Source organism: Python bivittatus, unplaced genomic scaffold (assembly GCF_059951505.1).
Source record: "Python bivittatus isolate LINGU-HERP-01145 unplaced genomic scaffold, Pbiv_v1 ctg000570_np1212, whole genome shotgun sequence".
Classification (NCBI taxonomy): domain Eukaryota; kingdom Metazoa; phylum Chordata; class Lepidosauria; order Squamata; family Pythonidae; genus Python; species Python bivittatus.
The window spans coordinates 16,938,116-16,965,159 of NW_028277097.1; the positions used below are offsets into that span (position 1 = coordinate 16,938,116).

Here is a 27,044-nt window from a genome sequence, read left to right on the forward strand (position 1 = left end):
ATAAACCATGCTTAAGTAAACTCTGATGTTGCTTAGAAGAGTCGTGAGGAGCCAGGCCTTTGGCGAGGCAGAGTGAGACCCCTTCCTTCATCGTGCTGGCCATCTTTTATCTTTATCTTCTATTGATTTTATTGTAATTTCTTTGTTTGATTGTTATGAGCTGCCCAGAGTCACTGAGAGTCAGGAAGCATACAAATTCAGTACATTTATTGTTGCTATTATTTGTGAACTAGGTCATTATGTAGTATTAGTGTAATTCTATTGTTATATGGGAAGTTTGATTTTGGTGCATGACCATTTCGTTTCTCTTTTAAGAGAATGCTAATATTTTTTTTTTGGTCTATAATTTTTATTAAAACTTTTAAACAATAAGATAAAAATGAATACAAACTAATATAAAGTAAGAAGAAAAAAGAAAAAGAAGAAATCAAAGAAAAAGCAAAAATTGCAAGAAAAGAAAAAAGTTGAAGAAAAATAGAAAAGAAAGAAAAAAGATATAAAGAAGCGGCTTCTGATATTCTTCACAGCAGTTATGAGTACAAATATATTTTAACCTCTCTCGCTAAAGTTACATATTACTCTTCTTTTTATAATCTATCCTATCTAGTCATCAAAACCATAAATCACAAGTTCATTTTTTAAATGTTTACCCAAAAGAGGCTTCCAGTCACCGATAAATGTAGATAACGTCTTCTCTCTAATCAAAGAAGTCAATTTATTCATTTCAGCAAAATCCGTCAACTTCACCAACCACTCCTCCATAGTTGGTAGTGTTGAATCTTTCCATCTCTGGGCATATAGTAATCTTGCTGCAGTAATCATGTATTGAAATAATCTTCCATGGCTTTTTTCTAGCTGTTTATCCATTAATCCTAAAAGGAAAAGTTCTGGTTTCAATTTAATATTGATCTTTAAAATCCTTGTATCAAAGTATGTATGTATTTGAATCCAAAAATTTTTAGCTTCTTTACATGTCTACCAAGCTTGATACTGTAAAATATTCCTTCATGTAGTTTACATTTCCAACATACAGTTGAAATGCCTTATACTTTCTAGATAATTTCTCTGGCGTCATGTATCAATGATACATCATTTTATAAAAATTCTCTTTGAGATCATAACACAATGTAAATTTTAACCCTCTTAACAACATATTTTCCCATTGATCCATCTGTACATTATAACCAAAATTCTTAGCGGGGTTCATCATACATTCTTTAACCTGTTCTTCCCGTTTCAAATTTCAACAAAAGTTTGTTCATTTTAGCAATTACATGTTTATCATCAATACACAGTTGTATTTCAAATTCTATCTTACTTTGCTCCATACTATAAGCCTTTTTATCCATTTTAAATCTTTCAGATAAGTGGGAAAACACTAGTTTTAATGCTTAGGATTGATATGTCTGTATGTATAGGTATACACACGTATACACCCAGGCTGGGTACACGTGTGTATACGTGCATATTGCAGGGTGTACCAAAAGTCAGGCACCATAGATAATTTATTATATAAATTATATTAAATGTTTGAATTGATTGCCATTTTCTTCTAAACGTTTCCTTATTCATTTGAGGCATGATCTTTGAACATGGCTACATACAGCAACGTTTTCTCTGATGTTCATATTCTCCTTCAGACCACCTTTTGGCCTGTGGGGCCTGACTTTTGGTACATCCTGCATAAAAAATTAAGTGTACAAGCGATGCTGAAGTATCAGAGCATCAGGTCCCTGAAGCTACAGGTGTCAAAGCCTCAGCCAATGGCCTCTCTAACAAGCCACAGCGACCTCGAAAGGAAGACATGTGCTTCACTGTGTCATCATGCCAACAACCCAATTTGTACCTGCATCATGACATCTGAGACAAGAATGTAAATCGAGTCATCTGCGTCACGTCATGATGCAGGTATTCAGGTTTCCCCTGAACCCCCATGGATGCCCAATTTAGGGAAGGCTAGTAGGCACAGTTACTCTTAAGTGGTGTTTCCCAACCTTAGCAACTTTAAGACATGTGGACTTCAACTCCTAGAATTCCCCAGCATGCGTCTTAAAGTTGCCAAGGTTGAGAAACATTCCTCACGAGTAAGTCTACTGACCTCTGTAAGTCTAGTTTCTATTATAAAGTGATGAACTGAATAACTGCAACATGTGCAAGTGAATAAACCCACTGAGGTTCACCCAGGTTGTTACTTCCGAGTCAACAGGATGATACCCTGAGAGGGACAGTCCAGTTTTAATGCCACAGGGCCATTTTTTAAATTCTGCGAGGCTGTAATGGAACGGCTGGCCAGAAGGTCTTTGAGGCTGGTAGCCTGGATTACCGTGCACCTCCAGGCCCATAAGGGCAAATGTTCAGGAGAGGCCGCTCTACTTACTAGGAGGCAAGAGCTGAGTTTGGTGTTTTCCTCAATGTTGTTTGTAGATCTCTATCCAGCCTCCCTTCTAGAAGCTCAAGGAAGTCATCCTGTCTCCAGTTTTGTCTTTGTAATGGCAAGGTTGGAGGGGCTGCGAGAGAGTGACCCAGTGAGGGTTGATAAAAGGGCCTGGGGTTTCTTTGGTGCTAATCCAGGATCCAGCCCGGTTACTGATACGCCCAGTTGGCCTGAATCTCAGCAAGGCAGATTTAGGGAGCAGCTAAGGAATGAACTCAGCCTGTCCATGGCACTAGTCCTCACGGAGCACTCTCTTTCTCTCTCCCCAGCGCTCCGCGAGGAGCCCCCAAGGGGCCAAGACTATGGCCAGCAGTCCTCTGCCGGCCCCCACCGACCTGCTCCTGGCCGCCCCGGCCAGCGCCTTCCCGCCGGAGCCGCTGAGCCAGGCGCCGCCCACCGCCCGCGGGGCGCCCGCCGCCCCCGCGGGCGCCATGAAGCCTAACCAGGTGGGCCAAGTGATCCTGTACGGCATTCCCATCGTCTCGCTGGTGATCGATGGGCAGGAGCGCCTGTGCCTGGCTCAGATCTCCAACACGCTGCTCAAGAACTTCAGCTACAACGAGATCCACAACCGTCGGGTGGCGCTGGGCATCACCTGCGTGCAGTGCACGCCGGTGCAGCTGGAGATCCTGCGCCGGGCCGGCGCCATGCCCATCTCGTCGCGCCGCTGCGGCATGATCACCAAGCGCGAGGCCGAGCGCCTCTGCAAGTCCTTCCTGGGCGAGAACCGGCCGCCGAAGCTGCCGGACAACTTCGCCTTCGACGTGTCGCACGAGTGCGCCTGGGGCTGCCGGGGCAGCTTCATCCCGGCGCGCTACAACAGCTCGCGCGCCAAGTGCATCAAGTGCGCCTACTGCAGCCTCTACTTCTCGCCCAACAAGTTCATCTTCCACTCGCACCGCACGCCCGACGCCAAGTACCTGCAGCCCGACGCCGCCAACTTCAACTCCTGGCGCCGCCACCTCAAGCTGACCGACAAGGCCCCGCAGGACGAGCTGGTCTTCGCCTGGGAGGACGTCAAGGCCATGTTCAACGGCGGCAGCCGCAAGCGCGCGCTCCCCGTCGCCGCGCCGCCCGGCCCGCCGGCGCCGCCCGGCCACCCGCTGGCCTCCGTCAAGGCCGCCGCCGGCGTGGGGCTGGCGGGCGGCGCCGGCCTGCTCAGCCCGCACCTGCTGGCCGCGCCCCCGCCGCCGCCGCCGCCGCCCCCGCCGCCGGACCTGCCCCAGAAGCGGCCGCGCTTCGACGACGACAGCGAGCTCCAGGAGGCCGTGGCTGCGGCTGCTGCCGCGGCCGCAGCCATGGCGCACGGGAAGGCGCCGCGGAACTACCCGGTCATCCCGGTGCCCAGCAAGGGCGCCTCCTTCGGGGGCGTCCTGCAGAAGTTCCCCGGCTGCGGGGGGCTCTTCCCGCACCCCTACGGCTTCCCGGCCGCCGCGGCCGCCGCCTTCAGCCTCTGCCACAAGAAGGAGGAGAGCGACGGGCTGGGCGTCGGGGGCCAGGGCGGCCCGGGGGCTCCCAAGGCGGCGGCGGGCGCCCCGTCGGCCGGGGCCGGTCTCTCCGGCCTCTTCTGGCCCGGGAGCCGGAAGGAGGCAGCGGCGGCGGCGGCCGCCGCCTTCTACCCGCCCTTCTGCATGTTCTGGCCGCCCCGCGCGCCGGGCGGGCTGCCCGGGCTGCCCACCTACCTGCAGCCGCCGCCGCCGCCGCCGCAGGCCCCGGGATGCTCAGCGCTGGGCGGGGAGAGCTCCAGCCTGCTGCGCCAGGCCTTCCTGGACTTGGCCGCCGAGCCCAGCGGCGACGGGGGGGCCGCCGGGCTGGGCGCGCCTCCTGTCGCCGCCCCCCAGGGCGGCGGCGCGGCGGGCGGCGGCAGCAGCAGCCGGGAGCCGCGCGCCTTCGAGGGCGGCGGCGAGGGCGGCGGCTCTCCCCCCGGCGAGGGCGCGGTCCCCGCTGCCCACCTGCTGGACGGGCAGCCGCGGGCCAAGGGGGGCTCGGCCTACCACCACTCCAGCGCCTTCCGCCCGGTGGGGGGCAAGGAGGACTCGGAGAGCCTCGCCAAGCTCCATCAGCACCACCAGCCGCCGGCGCGGCCCGCCTCGCCCCCGCCCCCGCTCCTGCTCCTGCCGGCCGAGCGCGAGCCGCCGCTCCAGCCCGCCGGCCCCCGGCTCCTCTCGCCCGGCGGGACCAGCTGCAGCTTCCCCAGCGAGGACAGCAGCGAGGAGGAGGAGGAAGAGGAGGAGGAGGAGGAGGAGCCGGAGGTCGACGTGGAGACCCACCGGCAGCCCGGCGAGGAGGAGGACGACGACGACGACGAGGAGCAGGAGGAGGAAGGAGCGGAGTCCGAGCCGCTGGATCCCGTCGGCGGAACCAGCCACTTCCAGCAAGGCCGGGGACTGACGGACAAGGGGGGCCCCCGGGAGAGATCGAACGCTTCCGCGGCTGCCCCGACGGGGCCTTTCCCTGCCCAGGAAAGCCCGGCCGCCCCCGAGCCCGAACAGCCGCCGCCGCTCGCCCCGTCCGTGCCCCCCTGCCTCCCCAAAGGGGCCGGCAGCCCGGCGCTCCACACGGCAGCCCAGGAGACCACGACGACGCCCTACAAAGATGTAAATAGCCCCCTCCAGAAATCTGCACGCGTTGCTCTTGGGGAGGCGCGGGGGTCGCTGTGGGCTTGGATTTCCCGGCTCCGCTTTTCCTGCCCGGCCGGTCCGTGCTGGGAAACCCTGGCGGGGTGGGGGGTGGAGGAAACCCCAAGGGGGACTTTAGAAAATCGGGGGCCCCGTCCAACCCGAGACCCAGCCGCTTGGTACAGCCCGGAACCTGCTGATTCACACAGCCTGCTAAACTTAACTCCAGTGAGGCTGGTGATGCTGGGAGTTGGGGGAGCAAATTGTGTAAACCACGCCTTGCGCTGAAGCCCCCTAGTTTATTCCTTGGGGCAACACGTGTTCCTAAGCAGACCATTATACTGCGCTAACCTAGTTTGTTGTGTTGTATGAACCCAGCCAGGGAGATGCTTTTCATTTAAATCAAGATTGGTGTTTTTGGATTGTCGCTTCCCCCCCCCCGCCCCAAAGATCCTGTCGTCTTCCGGGTCCTGTTGGCTGCCAAATGCCACCTTCCTTTCCAAACAAGGTCATTTGTTTCAAAGTCAGGGAAAACCTCTGCCACCATGTCAGACCCACAAGCCTAAATTTGGGAGAGAAATTCAAACAAAGGATGTAATCCACAAAGCCACGGATGCTGGTGACCAGTTCAGGGTCCTGGCTTAATTTCCCTCCGCTTCAGAACTGAAGCAGCAAATAGCCAGTTCAGTGTTGCTAGCCTCCAGTCCGATATTCATCTGGGCAGTAAACTTGACTTTGGAGCTTGATCTTGGAGTCCCCATGGATAGATGGATGTGGTTTTCTTGGGAGCAACGTAGAGGCAGTTTTACTCTTGTTTTCTTCCAGAATTTAACTGACCGGTCCATCCTAGGATTTCTTGATGGTCTTCCATCCGATTCCTAATCAGGTTCAATCCAGCTTAGGTCTCCAAACATAGCTAAGGTCAGCCAAACTGTGCCACCCCTGTGAAAGGGATTACAAGCTCTTCAGTAAGCCGGGGTGGGGGTGGGGTCTGCAGGGTGTGGTCAAAAAAGTCAAGAGGGCTGCCACACCCTGCAAATAAGCATATTTAGAAGGGTGCAGTCTTAGTCTCCTTGGTCTTTCTCGCCCTTGACAACTCTAAGATGGGTGGACTTCAACTCCCAGAATTCCCCAGCCAGCCATGCTGGCTGGGGAATTCTGGGAGTTGAAGTCCACCCATCTTAGAGTTCCTAAGGTTGAGAAACACTGGTCTACAGAGTAAGATACTCACTGGAGCCAACGGGAGCTTTTCTGCTGCTATTCTAAAGTCAAGAAGTATGAATCCCATTGCTGAAGAATTGCATCAAACGAATGTGATACTCTCAGCCGGCACAGTCTAAAAACGAGCTCTGTAGCTCTCCTGCAAATTCGTTGCTTTCTCTTAAGCTTGGTTGGCAATCGTTTCCATTGATTTTCAGACCCAGGGTGTGCTGTTTCAGGCTTGGGGGGGTAATAATCATAAATATGATAATTTCACAGCGCAGAAGGAAAAAAAATCAAGCAGTAGGGTAAGGCAGAACAGTTACGTTAGGGATGAATTCCAGAATCCTCAACCAGGGGTGCTAGAAAAGATTCAAGGGGGGAGGGAAGAGAGGTATCATACTTAGGGGGCTGGAATAGCTGCCCTATAAAGAAGACACAATTCTGATTTGAGGAGAGGGGTTGGTTAGAACCAGCAGGAGTCTTTACAATGAATGCACAGTGTTGAGAAATACATTTTTCTTCCGTCTATGTCTCTCTCATATAACATTAAGATGTCAGGTCCTCTAGATTGGGCCAAGGAAGAAGAGCCACCTTGGGAAAATGGTCTTTGGAACTTCCTGCCCCATGATGGAGCTTTTTCTATGAGGAGGAAGAGCTGTAATAGCAGGAGTGTTGTTAATTTTTAATATTATTGGAAAAGTTTATAAGAGTCCATAGTTAGTGACTTTCTTCCCACTTTGGAATGTCTCGGGTTGGCCCAGTTCTTCTCTGTTAACCAGAGAAACTCCACCTTCCATTGGGAAAGCAAGGATGGGACCACCCAATTTGTGACTTTGGTACTAAGAAGGAAGTTGCAGGGGCTTCGGGGGGCACTCCTTGCCAGGTAATGTCTGCCCCCCCCAAGCCATCCCCGAAGAAGAGATTTGGGCTGCAAAGCTGGGCCTTCAGTGCTGTTCCCACTGAATTCAGAGGGGCTTCCTTTGAAAAAGACCCCTCATGGCTCTTCTGGTTCAATGTATCCAGATGGGCAGGGTTTGAGGGAAGCCCTCTCAAGACTTTTTCTGGAGTAGATCCTTGAGTATTAAAAAAAAAAACTTTCCCATCAGGGATGACACGCTTAGTCTAGCAAAGGGTGCCACTGGTGTCTTCCTTATGTTTTGGACTATAGTTCCCATAAAGCTCAAGAAATAACAGCCAATGCCCAGGGAAAGGATTATCAAAGCCCTAGGCAAAAACCTAGGGAGGGCACTAGGTAAACTTTCCTTCAGATAAAGCAGGGAAGGAAACTAGATCTCCTTCCTAGGATCTGAGTCTTTCAGTTATGGATCTGACCTTTCGCTTAACAGAGTTTCTCAACCTTGGCCACTTTAAGGTGTGTGGAGCGGGCGAATTCTGGGAGATGAAGTCCACACATCTTAAAGTGGCCAAGGTTGAGAAACACCGACTTAACACTTACTTGTTTTCCAATAAGTAAACCCTATTTATCTTCCCAAAAAGCTTCAGCTGCAGGGCATAAGCCCCCTATTTGAACTGGGCACACTGGCAATTTGGAGAGAACATAGTGGGCACATTCACAAAATGGCTGCTGTGAGAGGCTTGCCTCTTTGCAATATGCCTGCCATGCTAAGCATGACCACTTGCAAGGCACCCAGAGTCATTCCTGCAAATAAATGGGATGTTAGAGGGGGATACTTTGCATTGTTTTTATTCAAATAAGCTTAGGGGGACAAGTGATGTGGGGCAGGGAACCTAATGGCACCAAGGGAGGTTCTGGGTGGGGCACCAGATTCCCTAACCATGTTCTGCAAGAACATAGTTAGTACCTGGTGAATCACGCCAAATTACCATCACACCAGCAATACTGGACTGGATCTAAACCATCATTCTGAGCAGAGCCTTAAGCACCATTGATTTCAGTGTGTCTCCTCTGGTTAAGTCTGGAGCCAACTCTCTGCCTCTAAATTGCCCAAAGTGACCTTATTTATTTATTTTATTTATTCAGTTTCTATAGCCACCCATCTCAATCCAAGTGAGAATCTGCATAAGGTGACAGCATCTGCCTTGGCTGATCTCAGAAAAGCTAAGCAGTGTGAGACATGGATTGGACTTGGATGGAAGAGCGTCAGGACATCCCAGGGATGAAGACCAGATTGGGAAGTTGAAAAAATACAGGTAGTCCTTGTTTAGTGACTGCCTTGTTTAGTGACCATTTGCAGTTATGACAGTGATGAAAAAGTAGTTTTACAACCTTTATGACCTTTGTAGGTCTGCAAAGCAAAGGAAAGCTGAAGTCAGATCATAAGCGCAGTAGCGGTTTCACTTAGCAACTGCTTTGCTTAACGACCAAGTTGCTGATCCCAATTGTGGTCACTAAATGAGGACTACCTGTATCTTGGAAGGAAGAAAGGCAGGCTATTTCTATAAAGTTGCTAGAAAAATTACCTGGGCGCGCCCTGATATTGCGAGGATACACGTTTGGCATGGAAACTTTACTTTTTACTGCAATTTATCCCCAAGATCTGGTATCCAAATTCTACAAAGGCCCCCTTGGCAGTGCAGCTAGGCTGATTAACCAGGGCACTCAACTCCAAGGGAATTTGCAGCTGCCCTGAAACAAAGAGCATCTTCCCCCCAACTCTGGCTACAGCAGTAGCTGGACTTGAGCAACCTCTAAGGAGCCCCAGATCCCCCCTGCTATGGCCAGTCTTCTAAAATGCGATGACCGAGAGTTCTCAGCAGCTCTGCACACAGCGGGGCCAATAGTTTCGCAGGGTTACCGGACCTGGGCTGCGGATATCCCCACAACCTCTCAGTGCCAGCAAAGGCAAACAATGGCCATCTGGTGGTGGTCTGGAGGTTGGTGAACCAGATCTGATAGCCTTAAGTAGTGTTTCTCAACCTTGGCAACTTTAAGAGGTCTGGACTTCAACTCCCAGAATTTCCCAGCCAGCATGTCTGGCTGGGGAATTCTGGGAGTTGAAGTCCACACCTCTTAAAGTTACCAAGGTTGAGAAACACTTGCCTTAAAGATGGTAGGAGATAGTCCCCAAAACATTGTGTGGTGGACATGAGGCTTAATAAATTGGAAAAAAACACCATCGGAACTGGATTCATTTCTTTCAGTTAAAAAAAAAGGACCCCACTGACGTTAGTGAGATTTACATCCAGGTCAAAACCCAATCAGGATCCAGCCCGTTGTCACCCAGGATGCTTGTTGACTTGTAGGTTAGTCCCCCTCTCCTAGTTGAGTGCTAAGAAATAGGGTGTGCAAGACTCCTGTGCTGGACTCTATTCTCCCACGAAAGCAACAATTCTTGATCTGAGATTTAGCCAGGATGTGTTATCACCCCCCCCACCCATGTTCTGTCACCTCTTCCCACCCTTCCTCCATTACTTATTTGCTGTCAACTGAACTGGGGTGGGAGGCTCCTTCCTTCCTTCCTTCCTTCCTTCCTTCCTTCCTTCCTTCCTTCCTTCCTTCCTTCCTTCCTTCCTTCCTTCCTTCCTTCCTTCCTTCTTCTAATTTTTGCTTGTTGTTTATTTCTTTCCATGCTGGCAGATTCCGAAAAGCAAGGAAGGCCATCCCGTCAGTGTCTCTTCCAAGGAAGATAATTTCTCAGGCAAGGCCATGAAACGGATTCCTATTGTGATTCCACCCTGGGATGGAGTCAGGAGGGGGCAAAATTGACTGGCTTCCCCTAGAATGGCCCCCAAACTGTGTTGGTCCTGCCGTGTTGCTCCTGAAAAACCTCAGGGTCAAGATTCTGGACCTCATACTACATTTGTTTGTGTGTGTATACGTATATATAGGGGATGGGGGTGAGAGACAGACGTCTCAAGACACATAGATCGCACATTCCAAAAGACATCTTTCTCTGTTGTGTCCATCTTTTTACATTTATTTCTTACAGATATATAGATCTGGTCTCTCTCTTTCTGGTTTTTACTGGTAGAGAGGTTCTCTCTATATTTCTTTTGTAGATAAATAGAGTAATTTATATTTAACAGGAGAAAACGAGAGAGAGAGAGAACAGGAGAGAGTTGGCCTCACAATAGTTGCATTCTCAAGATGCTTAACCAGATCACTGAATTGACCCATTTTCTGGGTTCATGTAATATGAGGAATGATTCACTAACCAAGTGACCTTTGACTGCACCATCACGGCTGCTTTTTTTACTTTTCTGACCATGCCTTGCGGACAGCCTTGCTTACCATTGCTGTGCAAATACAGCCCCTGTAGCTGACCTGGGTAAGGGTGTTGTGTGAACATGGTCAGTATGTGAAGAGTAAGACTTCAGCAACGTAGTATAGCAACTCTCTCACGTGGGACATTGGCTGGGATCTCTTCTCCAGCTTCGACACAGATATTAGAGATATTTCTCTGCTTTGGGGAATATTTATTTTTTGTTACTTGTTTTCTTTGTGTTTAGATAAGAACAAGGAACACAGCTTTTTCATCACAGACTCTGAACACCCAGGAGACTTTTGGAGAAATATAGCAGGTAGGTGCAGAAAGGGGCGTCGGGGGAGGAAGCAGAAGCAGAATTCTGCTACACGTATTTACTCCAAAGTAAACCCGCTGACTTCTGTGGTGTTTGTTCCCTAGCTGGCATGCACAGGACGTCAGCTTGAAAATTCTTAATCAAATGACTGAATATTTTGGGTTGTTTTTTTCCCCCCCAAAAAATAAAAATAGAACAATCCTGAGTAGATACAATAACTAAGGGGAAAATGCAAATAGGCAGGGGTGGTGCGGTGTTAATAGCAATAAGATTATTAATTGCTGGGCATATTTCAGCAGGAAATTTCGGAAATATATCAGGTTACACAATGGAGCAGGCTGGAAGAAAAAAAACATAAAATGACAATAATTGAAATGTTCTCTTTGAAACCTTCCATTAAAAAGGATCACAGCTTATTGCTTTTAATATCTGTCAGAGAGACATTAAAGGTGTTTTATGAGATCTAAGGCAACATTTATATTATCTCCGTGATAATGATCTCTACACAAAATGTATAATACATTGACAAAAATTACATTATACAAATTAAATGGAACCACCTTTTACTGATTGCTAAATGTCTCCAAGGGGTTTGGGGAGGGGAGGGAAAAAAAACGTGATTAGAAGTTTTGATACTAAGTTGGGTATTGCCAGGGAGGGTTGTAAGAAAAAGGGGGTTTTGTTTCATGGGAGACAGAAAAGGGGGGAGGGAATCTAATTTTCCATTTATGTAATGCAAACTGTCTTGGCTTTGACTATTCACGGTTAATTGACTGTCAAACGAGGTTGTTATCCTGAGGCTACGTCTGCAAATTTGCCTGTCAAATGAGACAGAGAAAGCAAGCCAGAGAGAGAGAGATGGAATAGAATGGAAAGCAGTTGCAAAATTGGATCCCAAAGAAATCTTATATATAAAAGCAGGGTGAAAACATTTGGAAACTCAGAATTACGAAAAACAAGGCAAACGCTCATCCAGCCTGTAGAAACCTGGGTTTCGCTGCCCGAGGAATGCTTTCTTGGAAAGATTTCACCTGATTTTTTGAAAAAAGTCTGAAAGAAGAGGCTGGGGAGAGAGGAAACAATAGCCTTTTAAGTAAAGTGAATGGATGATCAGAAGAGAAATTGATATTAGAATGGGGCCAGAGATAATCTGGTCAGTATCAGCAGGAAAATATTATGGAGCGAATTATTAAGATGACTGGGGGTGTTGCTTAATTTTTTGTAATGTGGCACGTTATGATAAACTAAAGCATGGGTAGAAATTAAAAACACTATTCTGGATATTTACTGTCTGTCTGTCTTATATAATCATAGCACATTCTCTCTCTCTTTTTTTTTAGTTGTCATCCCATTTCATGTTATTTGTGTTGCCATAGGTTGAGGTGGTCCCTTGCCTTTTAGACCCTGAATGCACATCTGCCTTCAGCCTCACTGCTGTGGGCCAGCTCCACCAGGCAATAGCATTAGCTTGTAAACAGTCTGGTAGCCCCTGAAAGACTGATGCATTTATTATGACGTGAACTCTTTCTAGGCCAAGTAGAGTCCGCTTGGTGAGCTGTTAGTGGGAAAAACAAAGTGAATCTGCCATGTTCAAAGGCAATATAGAAGGAGACGTATAATGGCTTACTTTGCCCGCCTCTGCAAAACATAATATACCTGTGTGGGCTTTCCCAAATCATCTTGCTGCCAAAGGACTAGAGGACCCCTTGACCTGCCCAGAAGGTTCATCTCAGATGTAGAATTATTTCACACCGATGTTGTTAACTTTCTAAATGGCCAGTCATACCTTGATCCTCAGGTTTCCCCAGCAAGGTGCTATCAAACTATTTCTCCTTTCATCTCACTCCTAGTGCACAATGCTCTCTTTCTGTCTGTTGGAGATCCTGCACCAACTCCATGACCTTCTAAACCAGACTTCTCCAAGTTGATGTCTTCCGAGCATGTTGGAATAACGGCTCCCAGTATTCCCCAACTGGTTTGGCTATATTGACTTTAGAAGCCTGGGAACCTTTGCCTAAACTTATTGCAAAGGCACCAGGTTGTGATTAGTTGTTTCTAACTCTCTACTAGCTTCTTCCTTACCCAAACATTGAAACTTGGGACTTTTGCTCTTCTAACTTCTTTGTCCTCAGCTTTCTAAAGTGGAAGCTGGACACTTGGAGAACTACAACCACATGTGGATTTTGGACCTATGTTAAAACCTGTCTGTAAACAGTCAGTTTAGAGAGAGTCAGTTTGGTGTAGTGGTTAAGGCACTAGGCTAGAAACCGGGAGACCATGAGTTCTAGTCCCGCCTTGGGCACAAAGGCAGCTGGGTGACCTTGGTCCAGTCACTCACTCTCAGCCCTAGGAAGGAGGCAATGGCATACCACTTCCAAAAAACTTTGCAGGTCCAGGCAGTCCCAAGGAGTCAACACTGACTCAAAAGCACACATACACGCACACAAACAAACCTTAAACAGTCACTTTAGACGTCAGGCAAGTTCCATCTGTTTACTCTCTTATTGCTTCTTGTTTAGGACAAGGAATGTCAGGAAAAGAGAGAGAGATGCTAGAAAGAAAACATCAGAAATAAGGAAGGAATAGCTTGAGCCTTTTGTAGCCCTGGACCCATCCATTATTTGTTTCAACTTCACCCATGACTGGAGTGTTCCTAAGGGAACTTGCCTACCAACTGGGAAAAACTGGATTTTATGACTGGTCTAAAAATCCTTCCTTTAACTGACTTTTTTCTACCTCATATGCATGAAAATGCTTTTCAACATTTTTACATGATTTGGCCTCTGCTTTCCCCAATCCAGCTTTTATATTAAAACATGGGCAGGTGCCCTTTAGAAGGGCTACATACCTGGACTGCAAAGTCTGGCACGATCTCTAGATGGAAGCAAAGAGTATGTTGTATGTGTGTTTGTTGACATCTAGTGGCTATCTGGAGGTATGGTCCAGAACGAGTAGCCTGATGTGGAAGAGGATGGAGGCGGCCTTGAAGAAGAAATTCAACCATTTTGTAAACACCAGCTTAGCCTGGACGGTGGAACGGGTGATTCTCTTTAGAATAAGAGGAGAGAAAGACAATCTCAATCAGACTTTCAAGATTCTGTTGTTATACCCTACAGCAATATTTATTATTTCATTAAATTTGTGGTGGCTGTCCACTCCAGTGGACTCCAGGCAGCTCTAGAATTCTAGCAGTTCATATGGTGTCTGTTTCTTGATCTGGTCTACCTCAACCCTTAGTCTGTGTACAGGTAGTCCTCGGTTAATGATGGTAATTGGAACCAGAATTTCCATTGCTAAGCAATGTGGTCATAAAAGGTGACGTCACATGACCGCATCACTTAGCAACAGCAATTCCAGCATTCCCTGTTGCGGTTGTTAAGCAAGGATTGCAGGTTGTTAAGCAAGTCCCAGATGGCTCATGAGCAGACTGGCAGGGGGAGGGTGCATGGGTGGCCTATCAAGCACCAAGTGAGTGCGGTGGGGCTGGGAGTGGCTGCTGCTGGGGGTGGGAGAGTGCGTATGACTTGAGGTCTTCCCTGCCACCTTCCCCATTAACTTTTCTTGTGGGAAGTCGGCAGGGAAAGTTGCAAGTGGCAATTGTGACCGCAAGGAAGCTGTGACGGCCGGAATTTTGAGGACCGGTCATAAGTCCTACTCTTTCAGCAGTGTCATGACTTCGAACAGTCACTGAACGACTGGTTGTTAAACAAGGACCACCTGTATCTTATAGTGACTATGGGTAAAATGCATGTAACATTCACACAAATATACTTAACCTGGTTTCTCAACCCATTTTCTGGATTCTCACATTGAATCAAACAGTCTGGGTTTGCATAGAATGTTAACCAGACGTAGCACACTGTGGGAATGTAACTGCTAGGCTTTTACATGACCTGGTTAAGCTTATTGTATGAATGCAACAAATAAGTATTCTGTGAAATACTACTGCTTCCTTCCCATCCTTTGTTGCTTCTTTATGTCAAATTTAAGATTGTAGGTTGTTCAAGGCAGAGATTTGCTTCTCGTGCTTTGTAAGTATTTTGCATATTACTGTAATATCACCATTTTAAGGCTACCATATTTGGGTTGCAAAATTGGAAATACCAGTAGATGGCAGCAATGGGATACCGAAGAAGCCCTTTGCTGCCATCCTGTGGTCATGTGGGATTTTCTAGCTCCAATCTGGTAGCCCTGGCTATGTACTAGGCATTGTACTGTTTGAAATAGCCTGATGTTTTACTATCCTCTGATTTCTGAGGCTTCTCTCAGTCTCAGTTGTGATTTGCCAGATAGCCTGGGGGAAGGCCTGCTGTTCAGGAAGTATGAATCTAAAGCCCCATTAGATACTCAGTGGTAGAACCCCTTTGCACACACAAGGTCCCAGTTTAATTTATGGCATCTCCAGTTAGAGAAGAATCAAGTAACAGGACCGAATGAGGCTGTGGACCTTTACTGCTGGTCACCCCAGCTCAGGACCTCCTGTACAAACAAGCTCTTCCGCTCTGGGCTATCAGATCTGGGCTGCAAGTATCTGATGACCACTAGATGGCAGCCCACAGATACAGAAGACCCTTTATTTGCTGCTATCTAGTGGCTGTGTATCTTTTTGCAGCTCAGATCTTAAATCTTATATTTTTAGTTTTTAGCTATGTTGGCTTAGAGGTCTTAAGATCTCTGGAGGTCTTAAGATTGAAGAAACCTGGAATATGCAATATTAGAAATTGCATGACCAGTAAAGCCTCTTAGATGCAGATAGATAGATAGATAGATAGATAGATAGATAGATAGATAGATAGATAGATAGATAGATAATGAGCTCACATGACAATATACTTCACATCCATTAAAGGCAGTGGAAAACAGATAGTATGCAATTTATGACTTAGGAAGGCGCCCTGCGTTCTTCAGTCCTTTGCAAAGTTACAACAAACACTGTAACTGTGGTCATCCTTCTATGTATCTTACATCACTTTGAGTGAATTTATTTCTTCATGAAATTTCTGATCTGTTTTCATCATCAAAACAGTTTTCCCATGCCTAGCAACAGCCCCTGGGTTTCTTGGGACTGCAACTCCCAGAATTCCCAGCTGTCATCCCCAAAGGATAACTGGGATTCTGAGAATCAGTCCCAGGGCTGGTGGACCTGGTTGAGGACGTCTGCTTTGTCGTTGCCGTAATGATATAGTTTTGCTATTAGAATACAATACGTGTCAACCAAGTGCACATTTTTAGAGGATTTTACTTGGTTCAGCCCTCAGTAGTAAAACTATTGTTTGTGGTGATAGACTGTTCCTCATTGGTTCAAAAATTAGGTACTCCTATTTTGCTCCACAGTTGTCCTTTGATATCTGGTTCTCCTAAACCCTTGTGAAGTTTTTCCATCTGAAAGAAGGAACGTGTTAACTGAAGCTCTGGGAGACAGGAAGGGAGTTCCACATCTTTCATATTCACTGAAATATGAGCTGTCAACCCATTAAGAACTTCCAGTTGATTAAGCATCTTCCTTTTAATTACTCCATCAATTATATTTAAATATATATTATTACCAAACTTCAAGAGGAATACCATTTTGTACAGTGAAGTGAAGGAAACGTAAGATAATTTTAGAATTTAATAAACAAAACATCCGTTATAAAAAAAATGGAGCAATATAATTTTTAATCATTTTCTTTTCTTTCTCTGTAATAGTAACACATTAGAGCTAGCTTCTCTTTATGAGCCAAAATACGTTTGTAGCTGACAGCAACAGTAACTAACACTGGCCTCCACCAATTATTCAGACTCTAATGGATTAATCTACCAATTGAATTAATAAAAAACGCTAGCCGTAACTTTAGTACATGATACTGTACTGAGGAGTCTATCTACCTCTGTTGTAGCCAATAGGAAACCCTCACTGATTGGATAATAGGTGTGTGTTTATTAAAAAAAATACATTACCATTAGCCCTGCATAATGGAGAAGGCTTTATAAATCTTACATGTAAGAATATAGTTTACATAAATGGTAAAATATATGCATATTATCAAATATTAAAATGTAAGAATGTAAGCAGCGACCTGCTGGATGGGACCCCTGACTCTTCTAGTCCAGCAGTCTGTTCTCACAGTGGCCAGCCTACTGCCCAAGAAAGCCCCCTAGCCTTCCAGCAGATGGCCCTCAGAGGCAGTCCAACTGCCATCCAGGCTAATAGCCATTGACCCACAGGACTTCCATGAATTGGTCCAACCTTTGAAGCCAGCCAAGCTGGTAGCCAGCACCACCTCTCTTGGTAGTGAATTCCAAAGTTGACTTACATATTGGGCAAATAAGATCCATTTGTCTGTCCTGATTCTTCCAGAAGTCCATTTCATTGAAGAGTAAGAGTAGAACCTTACATTGTGTTGCTTTTATTCACCATGGATTGTGACATATTAATGTGAATATCAGCACCTTGGCTCAATCCCAAAAAGATATTGTGGAACACTACTGTACTATACCTACCTAAAGTAAAACTGAAGGGAGCTGGACTCCTGGTGACTTCATGGCCAGACCCATGTAGTCTCCTAACAAGATGGAAGCAGTTTGCCATTGTCGTCTTTAGAAAGCCTTTTTCTCTTTCCAGATCTGGTCTACCACCTTGGGATTTCCCTGTGGTCTCTCTTCCATAGACTAACCAGGTTGGATTCTGCTTAGCTTTTTGAGATCATCTGAGGTCTTAGGTGTAATGCATACTCAAAATAGAACCTACCAAATCTGCAGGGCTTGCTTCCAGTTAAATAGTTACAGGACTGCAATGAATTCAGAAGAAGTGGAACAGTCTTTGAAGTCAGGACAGTTAGCTGATGTGAACTTACACCTAGGCAAAATATACCACAATAGAGTGGTTGGCATCCTTGGAATTTTGGAAGAACTTTGTGGGTAATCTCATAAAATGTATGTCATGATAGGCATGGCCAACTACAACAGACCAGGAGATGAACTGGTGAGATTGCTCCTTCCTGCCACATCTGTGCCCCTCCACGTCCCCAGAATGTTTCAACCATCCCAGTTTACTTCTGTTTTTTGTCTTTTTTTCAAAGGATAGGCCTGCAATTGTCTACCATCTCTATTTTCTAAGAGTAGAGAGGCCCTGTGGGCTAGCAAAGGATTCTTTTAAATAAAGATTTCATGGTGTAATGTGCTATGGAACACACACATACAGCCCATTTACTTTATGGTCCAGTTAAGCCAGAACAGCTGTCTTAAGTCAGTTATCAAAGCTAAGCATGCTGTAGAGTCATAGAATTCTAGAGATGGAAGAGACTACAAGGATCATCTAGTACAACCACAGTAATGGGCAGGAAAATCTGTTCATCCATCCAGAAGACTCCAGAGATCAAGAACCCACAATCGCCATAGGTAGACCATTCCACTGTAGTACAGGAGACCTAGGTAGCTGCAGCTGATACCCAATCTTTCTGGTCCTATTTTTGTGGCCACCTTCCCTGTAGGTTCTCTTTATGTACCTGAACACAGCTATCATGTCTCCTATAAATCTTCTTTACTCCAGACTGAACATCCCAAGATCCTTCAGCCTGTCCTCATAGGGCCGGTCCTCCAGTCTTTGAATCATCTTATGTTGAGTAGAATTGAACCAAATGTGAGAGGTTCTTAAAGAAGGAAGGGGCAAAAGCTCTCATTGATAACAGTTACTGATTTTGCTATTCTAATGCTTAAGTGTATTTTCTAATACCAGAAACTCTTACTATGAGCAGCGGTGTCTGCAAGATGTGGTCAAAAAAGTCAAGATGACAGCTACAACAGTAGCAGAGCTTCAATTGCATAGTCATAGCCTTCATCTTCAGGTTTTTTTACCATACCCTATAGATTGCCCTCAACCACAGAAAGGAGATAATACTGTCTTGTGCTTTTAGCAGGAGCTGCTTTGCAGAAACAGCAAGGTTGACACCATTCATGGTCCAGAACATAGAGCGCATTCAGCACTCAGCAGGGAGAACTTCAAGTTGATGTTGAGCAATGAAGCAGAAGCTGTTTGAAAAAAATAGCTGCCATGCTTAAGTCTTAGGTCATCTGGATTAAGGACTGTGCAAAAATAATGAGAAGTGTGTGGTGGTGTCATACACTTGGTTCCTTGGATGCCTTGGCCTTAGGCATATGTAGGGCTGCCAGAAATGGACTGTCAAAAGCCATACAATCCCTAGAGGGCAGCCAAATACACAGAAAATTCTTAACTTTCTGGGGCCATCCAGTGGTCATTCCAGTTTCTGCAGCTCAAATCTGGCGTAGGGATGTCGGCTTTGTCTTCTTTCAGAGTCCTGGAATTTTTAAGTTGACCACCGCTTAAAATATCCCAGTTGTCCTTCAGCCCTTAGCAAGGGTCAGGCAACAGCTGTATTCCCAGAACACACTTAGCCTCTTCCTGAATCAAGCCGTTTTTTCAATCCACACAATACAACAAATCGGTCGTTTCGTGCAGTAGATTAAGCCACAAAAAACCCCCCATGGTTGGCATAAACCAGGTTTAGCATATTGTACAAACCTGTCTGCTAGGTCTTTACCTGACATGGTTCAGGGTGTTTGCAATATTTGCACTACGTTGGCCAGCCACTTCTGCAGTGGCTCTTAGAATTCAACTTCTGTTCTGAAAAACCTACCGGGGAGAGGCATGAAGTGAAGAAACTTGGGTCCTACCGACCTTGATTAACAACTTGCCCATCCCACCCCAGTTACATCGGGGCAGCAGCTGGCTGAGCTTGGCTGAGCTTGGCTGAACTTTGTAGTAAAGCTAAGGAGGGTGGACCACTTTAGTCCTTGGATGGGAGAGAAGCAAGACCTCTCAGAGCCATAAAGTTGATTGGGAAATTGAAGAAACTCCCAGAAGAAGACCGTTTTCAACCACATTCCTATTGTTGCCCGGGTCCATGAAGTCATAGGAGTCAAGCTCAACTCAAATGAGACTTAATCTTTTGTCCTGCTCAGTAGCAGAATGTAGCTGATCCTGGATGAACTTGAAAGACTAAGCAGAGCCAGACTTGGCTAGTACTTGGATGGGAGACCACCAGGAAATCCAATGGCTGTAGACAAGTTAAAAAAACAACAACAGGAAAGCCATTTTCATATTGTTGCCAAGAAAACTACATGGATAGTCCATTAAGTCACCAGCTGTCTTAAGGAAAGCCTTGAGAGAGACTTTCCCCTTAACCATTGTCCTCATCTGATTGTTTATAACCTGCAGAATCTTTTGTGGGAAAGAAGGGACTTGCATGGTTGGACAAACTGGAGTTGCAATAGATGTTGACACTTTGCTTGAGCAATCTGCGTGGCTTACAAGACTCACGTTTGGAATGCAAAAGGTATCCTAGACTTTAGGGACTAATTCTGCCATCCTAAGGTTGCGCAACCATTGAGGGATCCAACTCTGATAACTACGTTCAAGAACAGAAAAGGGATAACCATGATCTTTGCTGTTGGACTTCTACGTGCATCTTCTCTAACCACAGGGCATGCTGATGGGGATTAGAGACCAAGAACGACTTAGGAGCCGCGCATACCTCGTTGTGATTTAGAACTCTGTTCATTTCTCCACTTCAGACAAGGCTGGCTAATAAAAAAGATCACAGAGAATTGTTATTCATTTTCCCCACTACAGGGAAATCAGCTCAATTTGGTGGATTTCATGATTATTGATTCCTGTCTATTTATTTTATATCGATGTATTTACAAAACAGCCACTCTAGACAGTAACCTCGTGCTCATCCCACAACAATCTGCACAGAATTTTCACAACCATGTTCCCGAGAATAATGGAAGGACTTGCACGGTTTTAGCTCGGTTCCGTTAAACAAACACAGTCATTTTAATATAACCAATACCGAGACTGGATGTACAGACACTGTTGAATCAGCTTTTCATACAGTAATGTGATCTCTGCACAAAATGGACTGAGATCTGCATTGATTAGTGAGAACTAGAGTATCCCACAAGATATGGTGAAAAATATCCTGCCAATCCACAAGGCTGAAGATTAGAAGGACCATACTGGGGCTAAAAATCCAGAGGACCAGCAGATGGCAGCAAAGAGATGCTACGGACTAACACCTTGCTGCCATCTAGTGGTCATCTGCAATGCTGCAGACCACATGATAGCCCTCCTGAAAATCATGTTTTATAATGATACGGCATCATGAAATACTTTTCTAGAGCTATTTTGTGGATTTATATCTTGCCTTTCTTCAAGGAGGTTAGAGAGCTGTTTGGGGAGCCTTCTGTTGGCGTTCACAACAACCCTGTTGGATTGGCCAGGTTGAACATTAGTGACTAGCTGAAAATTCTGGATCCTCCCTCCTTGTGATGGAATGGTGTTATGAAGGCCACGCTCAGGGAGATAAGTGTTTCCTTAGCCCTCAACAGGAGCATGGGAAGTTTAAGAAGATGAGACTGGCACCTCCCTAAGGAATTCATGGTGTTGTGGCTTGCTGCCTTGGGAACTTAGGTTCAGTCTGGAGAGATTTCTGTCTTGAGGTGGAAGCTAATAAACGCAACAGAACTGTATTTGCACTGTCTCGTGGAGTTCTTTGGGCTGAACCTGACACTCCTGTTGCATCCCTGTCTGCCCTTGGAAATTTGGCCTGGAGGAGGGGGGTAGACCTCTCCTGGAGGAGGAAAGACAACCAGCTACATCTTTCTCTCCTTCCCCCATGGGAGAACCTGCTGAATGGGGCTCCATTCTGATGTTCACCAAAGAGAATGCCTGGATCTAGTTGTATGGGCTGAAGTATCTGCTCCGTTGTAAATGCTTCTGCTCCTCGCTGTTCTCTATCTTGGACGTTGTTCATTTAGGAATTGCTGAGCTGCATTTCTACTAATGTTGTGCAGAAAAACTACTTTATGTATTTGTTTCTACCAGTTCAACTGGATGAAAGAATAATTGCTTTTGGCATTTCTTTCAAAAGAGCAAGTTTGGGGAGACGTTGGACGGAGTAGGGAGTTCTTGCATCTCTTTCGTTATGGAATGGGCAGGGGCTGCGCGGGGACGTTGTGTGTTCCAGTGTCTCACCCGATCTCAACTGACAGTCAGAAACCAGGAGACTCACTTCTAGGCCTCCCTTGGACATGGAAGCCGGCTGGGTGACTTTGGTCCAGTCCCCTTCTCTCAGCCCAACCCACCTCACAGGATTGTTGCTGGGGGGGAAATGGAAGGCAGGAATATTAGGGATGTTCGCTGCCTTGAGTTGACACACGCATTGTATTGTATTGTAATGTAACATAATATGATATAACTTTTTGTGAGATGGGCGGTATCTAAATTTGAAATATAAATAAACAAATAAATAAATAATATAATATAATATATTTGTGTGTGTATGTGTGTGTATATAACAGGTATGTGTGCACGCATGTGTATGTATATGTATATATGTGTGTGTGTCTATGTATATATATGTATATGTATATGTATGTATGTGTGTATGTATGTGTATGTATGTGTATCTGTGTATATGTGTGTGTGTGTGTATATGCCTGTTCATTTGTCCCTGCAGCAACACCCCATCATGGAGATGAATTTAATGTAGAATTAAGCTATAAGCAACAACAGACATTCCTTGAGATCTTAGAGCTGCCAGCTGCCCCAACAACTACATGATTATCATATACAATAATAATTATGGAATAAATAATCAGAAATAATAGAGGGGAAGTTAGATTTCTCTCTGGCCAAGGGAAACATGTTTAAATGGTCTGCTCCTTCATCATATATCTGGATATCCTCTTGGTAAAGTTGTTGGGATGAACACACCAGCTACCTGCACAATGCACGCAGGGCAATACAAGCCTTGGACAAGCCTTCCTGCGGTGCGCTAAGCTTGGCTAGCGTTCGGGGGCATTCACGGGGAAGGGAGGGAGCCATGACAAAAGCGGCATTGTGCCGTCGCACTGTAAGCTCTGCCCTTTTGTATCTGCTTTGTGACATTTCATGCAATGCCAAAGAGGTGGAACTCAAGATGCAATGGCGTGACGCTGCCGTTGTCACTTGGACAAGCGTCAGATCACGCGAGCGCCTCTGCTAGCATTAACCTTTGCTAGGCTGCTTGGCATGTATCTTAGCTGTTCAATGCTATTCTATGTTATTCGTTAGTCTAGTTCAGTGTTTCTCAACCGTGGCAACTTTAAGATGGGTGGACTTCAACTCCCAGAATTCCCCAGCCAGCATGGCTGGCTGGGGAATTCTGGGAGTTGAAGTCCACCCATCTTAAAGTTGCCAAGGTTGAGAAACACTGCTCTATTTATTTCTCAGGCTTGGTGGACGCTCCCAATTGACAAAAAGTTGGGGGGAAAATACAGCCATGCTGTAGGAGAGAAAACAAACCATCTTACGCCTAGGAAACGTCATGCCAAAATAGCTAAATTGTTGGATATTGCAGAGGGGGATCTCAACTCAGATCCCCAAAGTTTGCTGGCAAAGCCAGATCCATCCAAGGGTTGGTGAGAAAGGTTTTGACTGACAGCACCCATTTGGTCCTTCTCCCTCCAGTCTCTCCTGCAAAACAAGGGGGTGATCTTTCCTCCAGCAACTGGGCAGCAGGGGACTTCAAGAAGGTCAAGGTGGTGGCCGCAACAGCGTGATCAAAACGTCCCCGGGCAAAGCGTGTAGAAACGGGGCAGGGCTTCAGTTGTGTAGTCCCGGCTACCATCTTGTGTGGTATCGTGACGTACACAATCGTTCTTTTTTTTTCTTCTTTTTATTATATTGTTATAAATCTTGATATATTATCCTGTTTCAATGCAACAATATTTGTATAGGATTAATTAAAAGTTCTGAGCATTCTGTTGTTTGGATGACTTGGAATATTGGGAACAGAGAAGAAAGAAAGGTATATTGCATCAATATTAATGACAGTTTAGGAGATTGACAAAGCATAAACTTGGATACAAAATTGATATACATACACACACATATATGTACAGACACACACATACATGCGTACACACACACACACACACACACACACTGCATGTTAACAAAAGGAAAAAAAGATAAGCAGATCATATTTAACAGAAATTAAAATACCAGAAAATAGTTAAAAAGAAAGAAAAAGGAAAAAAGAAAAGAACGATTGGGTTTTTAAAAACCTCCTTTTTGTACATCCACTAACTTGCTGTATTGAAGATACTTAAGCCCCCTTAGAAGCTGGATTGTAAGTGATTATATTTGCTGCACTGTGTGACGTATTGTATGTACGGGAACCATTCTTGCTTAAATTTAGTTAAACTTGTATTGTGTATATCTACGGTTAGTCTTTCCATTGCTGCATGTTCTCCACGTTTAAGTTCCCAGTCAGATATTGACAGAATTGTATCTTTCTTTCAGTGTGGAGCAAAATTTATTCTTGCTGCTGTAAGCATCTATCTCATTAAATTATTATGTTTCTTGTTGATTTTTTCTGAGATTACACCTAATAATACTCTGGCTTCTCTCCGGATCGTATAAACCTTTCGCCTTCCACAGCTGCCATCTTGGCCTTTTTGAAGCCCCCCTGTAGAGGTCCTTGCCCCTCAAGCCGGATCCTGCAAAAACCGCATGCCGTCTGGTTGACGCGTTGTCCTCCGGAGTCATGCAGGGCTGGCTTAAACAGGAACAGCATCTTTGAGCATTCTTTGCCATTGGACAAGGATGCAACGTGGAACATCGGGAGGGGATGTCAAAAAATTCAAGGTGATGGTCACAATCATGGGATCAAAACTGCCCATAGGGTTGAGGGCACTGTCTTCACTTTTTTGGCCCCCTCCCCAGGGACGCTTCCATAAACACCCCACTTGATCAGAGGTGGCCTGGTGCAAATCAGCAACTGTATATTGTTCTCTTCATTAAGGTGACCCCATCCAGGAGGCCAACGCACCCCATTCTCTGAAGAAGGATGTGGAGAACATGGGGAAAGGTAAAGGGGATGGGGGATTTTTATCAAGATGAATAGATGCAAATCTGTTAGTACGATAGACTTTTGTTTTAGCGGAATATCAAGACAATTAAGGGTAATATATATATTTTTTATTCCCAACCATATTTTAAGCTTGACAAGCAACATATGAATAATATATGGACCTTTTGTGTGGCTATAATTGAGATTAATGCATATGTATCAATCAATACACGGCTGGGCTATAGTACTTTAAAATAATATATTGCATTGATTTGTATTCATGGATTTCTGCACAAAATCTATCCAAAGGCATGCTGCAGCCACCCTTAAGCTGCCAAAAATCTTTTCCCTTTGTAATTGTGAATCTTAGGGCTAAGAGTCAGCGCGCTCACAAAATTTGTTTCAGCTTCTCTCTCTTTCTCTTTTTCCTCCTTGGTCTAGAAGAGCTTCAGAAAGTCTTGTTCGAACAGATCGATTGGCGCAGGAGGCTTGAGCAGGAATTCCAAGTGCTAAAAGGAACCACTTCGTTCCCCGTTTTCAGTAAGGTTTCGTCTTCTTTTATTTTGCCTAACTTGGGATAATGCTGAACTACAACACCCCGAAGCCCCAGCCAACGAGGCCAATGACAGGGGAGGATGAGGGGTCTGCTTTAATAATATCTGAAAGCCGAAAAGTTCACTTACCCTGTTCTATGTTGTATTTTGGTAAAAAAATGGGATTTAAATATGTGCTCAATGGTATTTGTAATAGAAAATGCTCCTCAGAGTCAGGAGCATCTGCAGGGGGGTTAAAGGAGGTTCCTGTGTATGTTTGTCAACAGCACATGCACATATGCAAGAGGCAGAGCTCTGTACAGTCCCAACCGCCATTTTGACTTTTTTGACCACGAACACCCCATCTCACCCCTATTGCAGGCATAAATATTTGGAAATACTTGGATTTGGAAATGGAACTATCTACACCAAGAAAGGATAATGCACAGCCCCTCAAACGTTGAATTCTGTTTTCCATAGCTGGTTATGTGGGATAATGAAAATTGTGATCTAGTATCGAAATGCAAGACTCTATGGTTTTTCTCTGTTTTAACGTAAGGTAAACTTATTTTAGATATACGCTACTCACTTCAGAATGGTGAGACACCAACATGTGCTATTGAAAATGGATTTTAAGGAAAATATGCATGGAATCACATAGCCCATTCTTGCCATAAGATAAAATAAGGTGGAATACATTCAGCAATGTATTTGGCAAAGTTACATGTCAAGCTCAATTCTTGATGACTTCATAGACCCATCCATGTCCTTTTCTTCACAACAAGCTGGAGGTGTTTTAGACTACAGCCTTGAGATCTCCTCATTGTCTCCTATCCAAGTCCTAACCACGCTTGACCCTGCTTTGCATTTCAAGATCAGGTGAGGTCCGCTGGGTGCTGCAACTAGTTGGACATATCATTAAACACAGCAAATCGTCCTGTTTCACACAGCCCGCTATTTAAATATCCAAACTCTTCCAAATGAGCCTTTTTAAAACCCACACAGAAACAAGATGGGTTTCCAAGTTCTTATCTATTCATTACCTGCCAGATAACGGGGATTCAGACACTTGGAACTTTCCCATCTGCTTTCTCCATGTATCCTTTTACCCCACGGTCACATTTAGGACATGCCTCTCTAGCATGTAAATAAAGCTTGCAAAGAAACACACGAAATGGCATTCAACGGGAAATGGAACGTTTGTATGCTGCTGATCAAGGATGTGGTGGCAACATCTTTGGCCAGTTTGAAGAATGTGTGATCTTGGTGGACTACAAAGCAGTGGTCAGTTCTGTTCTTGATTAACAAGAAAATAATACCAGAATATAAACCAGTTTTTTTCAAACTTGGCAACGTTAAGATGCGGGACTCCAACTCCCAGAACTCCCCAGCCAGCATGGCTGGCTGGGGAATTCTGGGAGTTGAAGTCCACACATCTTAAAGTTTCCAAGGTTGAAAAACACTGATATAAACCATGCCTCTTCAGCTGTCGAATCGTGTCCTCCCAGACATTCACATGGACCCTTTTCTCCCAGGTTTGAGAAAATCTGTAAAAATGTGGCTGTTTCTTCAGACATCACGGTCTGAAATGTTAGTCTGATGCTTTAACCTTGCCCCATGGACTGTTGCATTCCCATATTTTTACACACTGGTTTTTCTACACATTTGCTGTATTGGTACTATTTCATTGTTTGTGTGAATGTTTGGTTTGAGTTTACAAAGGGGAGGTTCATGCACCACTCAGAGTTAACTTTGATTGGAGAGCCGATAAGCCTTGCAAAATAGATAAAACAAAGAAAAGGCTTTGGGACGTAGCCTTGAACTTAGTGAAATTGAAGGTGGTGCCTTTCAA

General features: G+C 45.5%; 1 protein-coding gene across 1 annotated transcript in view; it reads left to right on the forward strand.

Moving 5' to 3' along the window:
- The first annotated feature begins 2,736 nt into the window (after positions 1-2,736).
- The window catches only part of SKOR2 (SKI family transcriptional corepressor 2), a 43,711-nt gene continuing 19,403 nt past the window's right edge, over positions 2,737-27,044 (forward strand). Inside the window, exons 1-5 of the mRNA XM_088152997.1 lie at positions 2,737-5,031; positions 9,815-9,875; positions 10,687-10,758; positions 24,612-24,677; positions 25,101-25,199. Coding sequence (XP_088009123.1) covers positions 2,737-5,031; positions 9,815-9,875; positions 10,687-10,758; positions 24,612-24,677; positions 25,101-25,199 — 2,593 coding nt within the window. The remainder of the gene's footprint in view (positions 5,032-9,814; positions 9,876-10,686; positions 10,759-24,611; positions 24,678-25,100; positions 25,200-27,044) is intronic.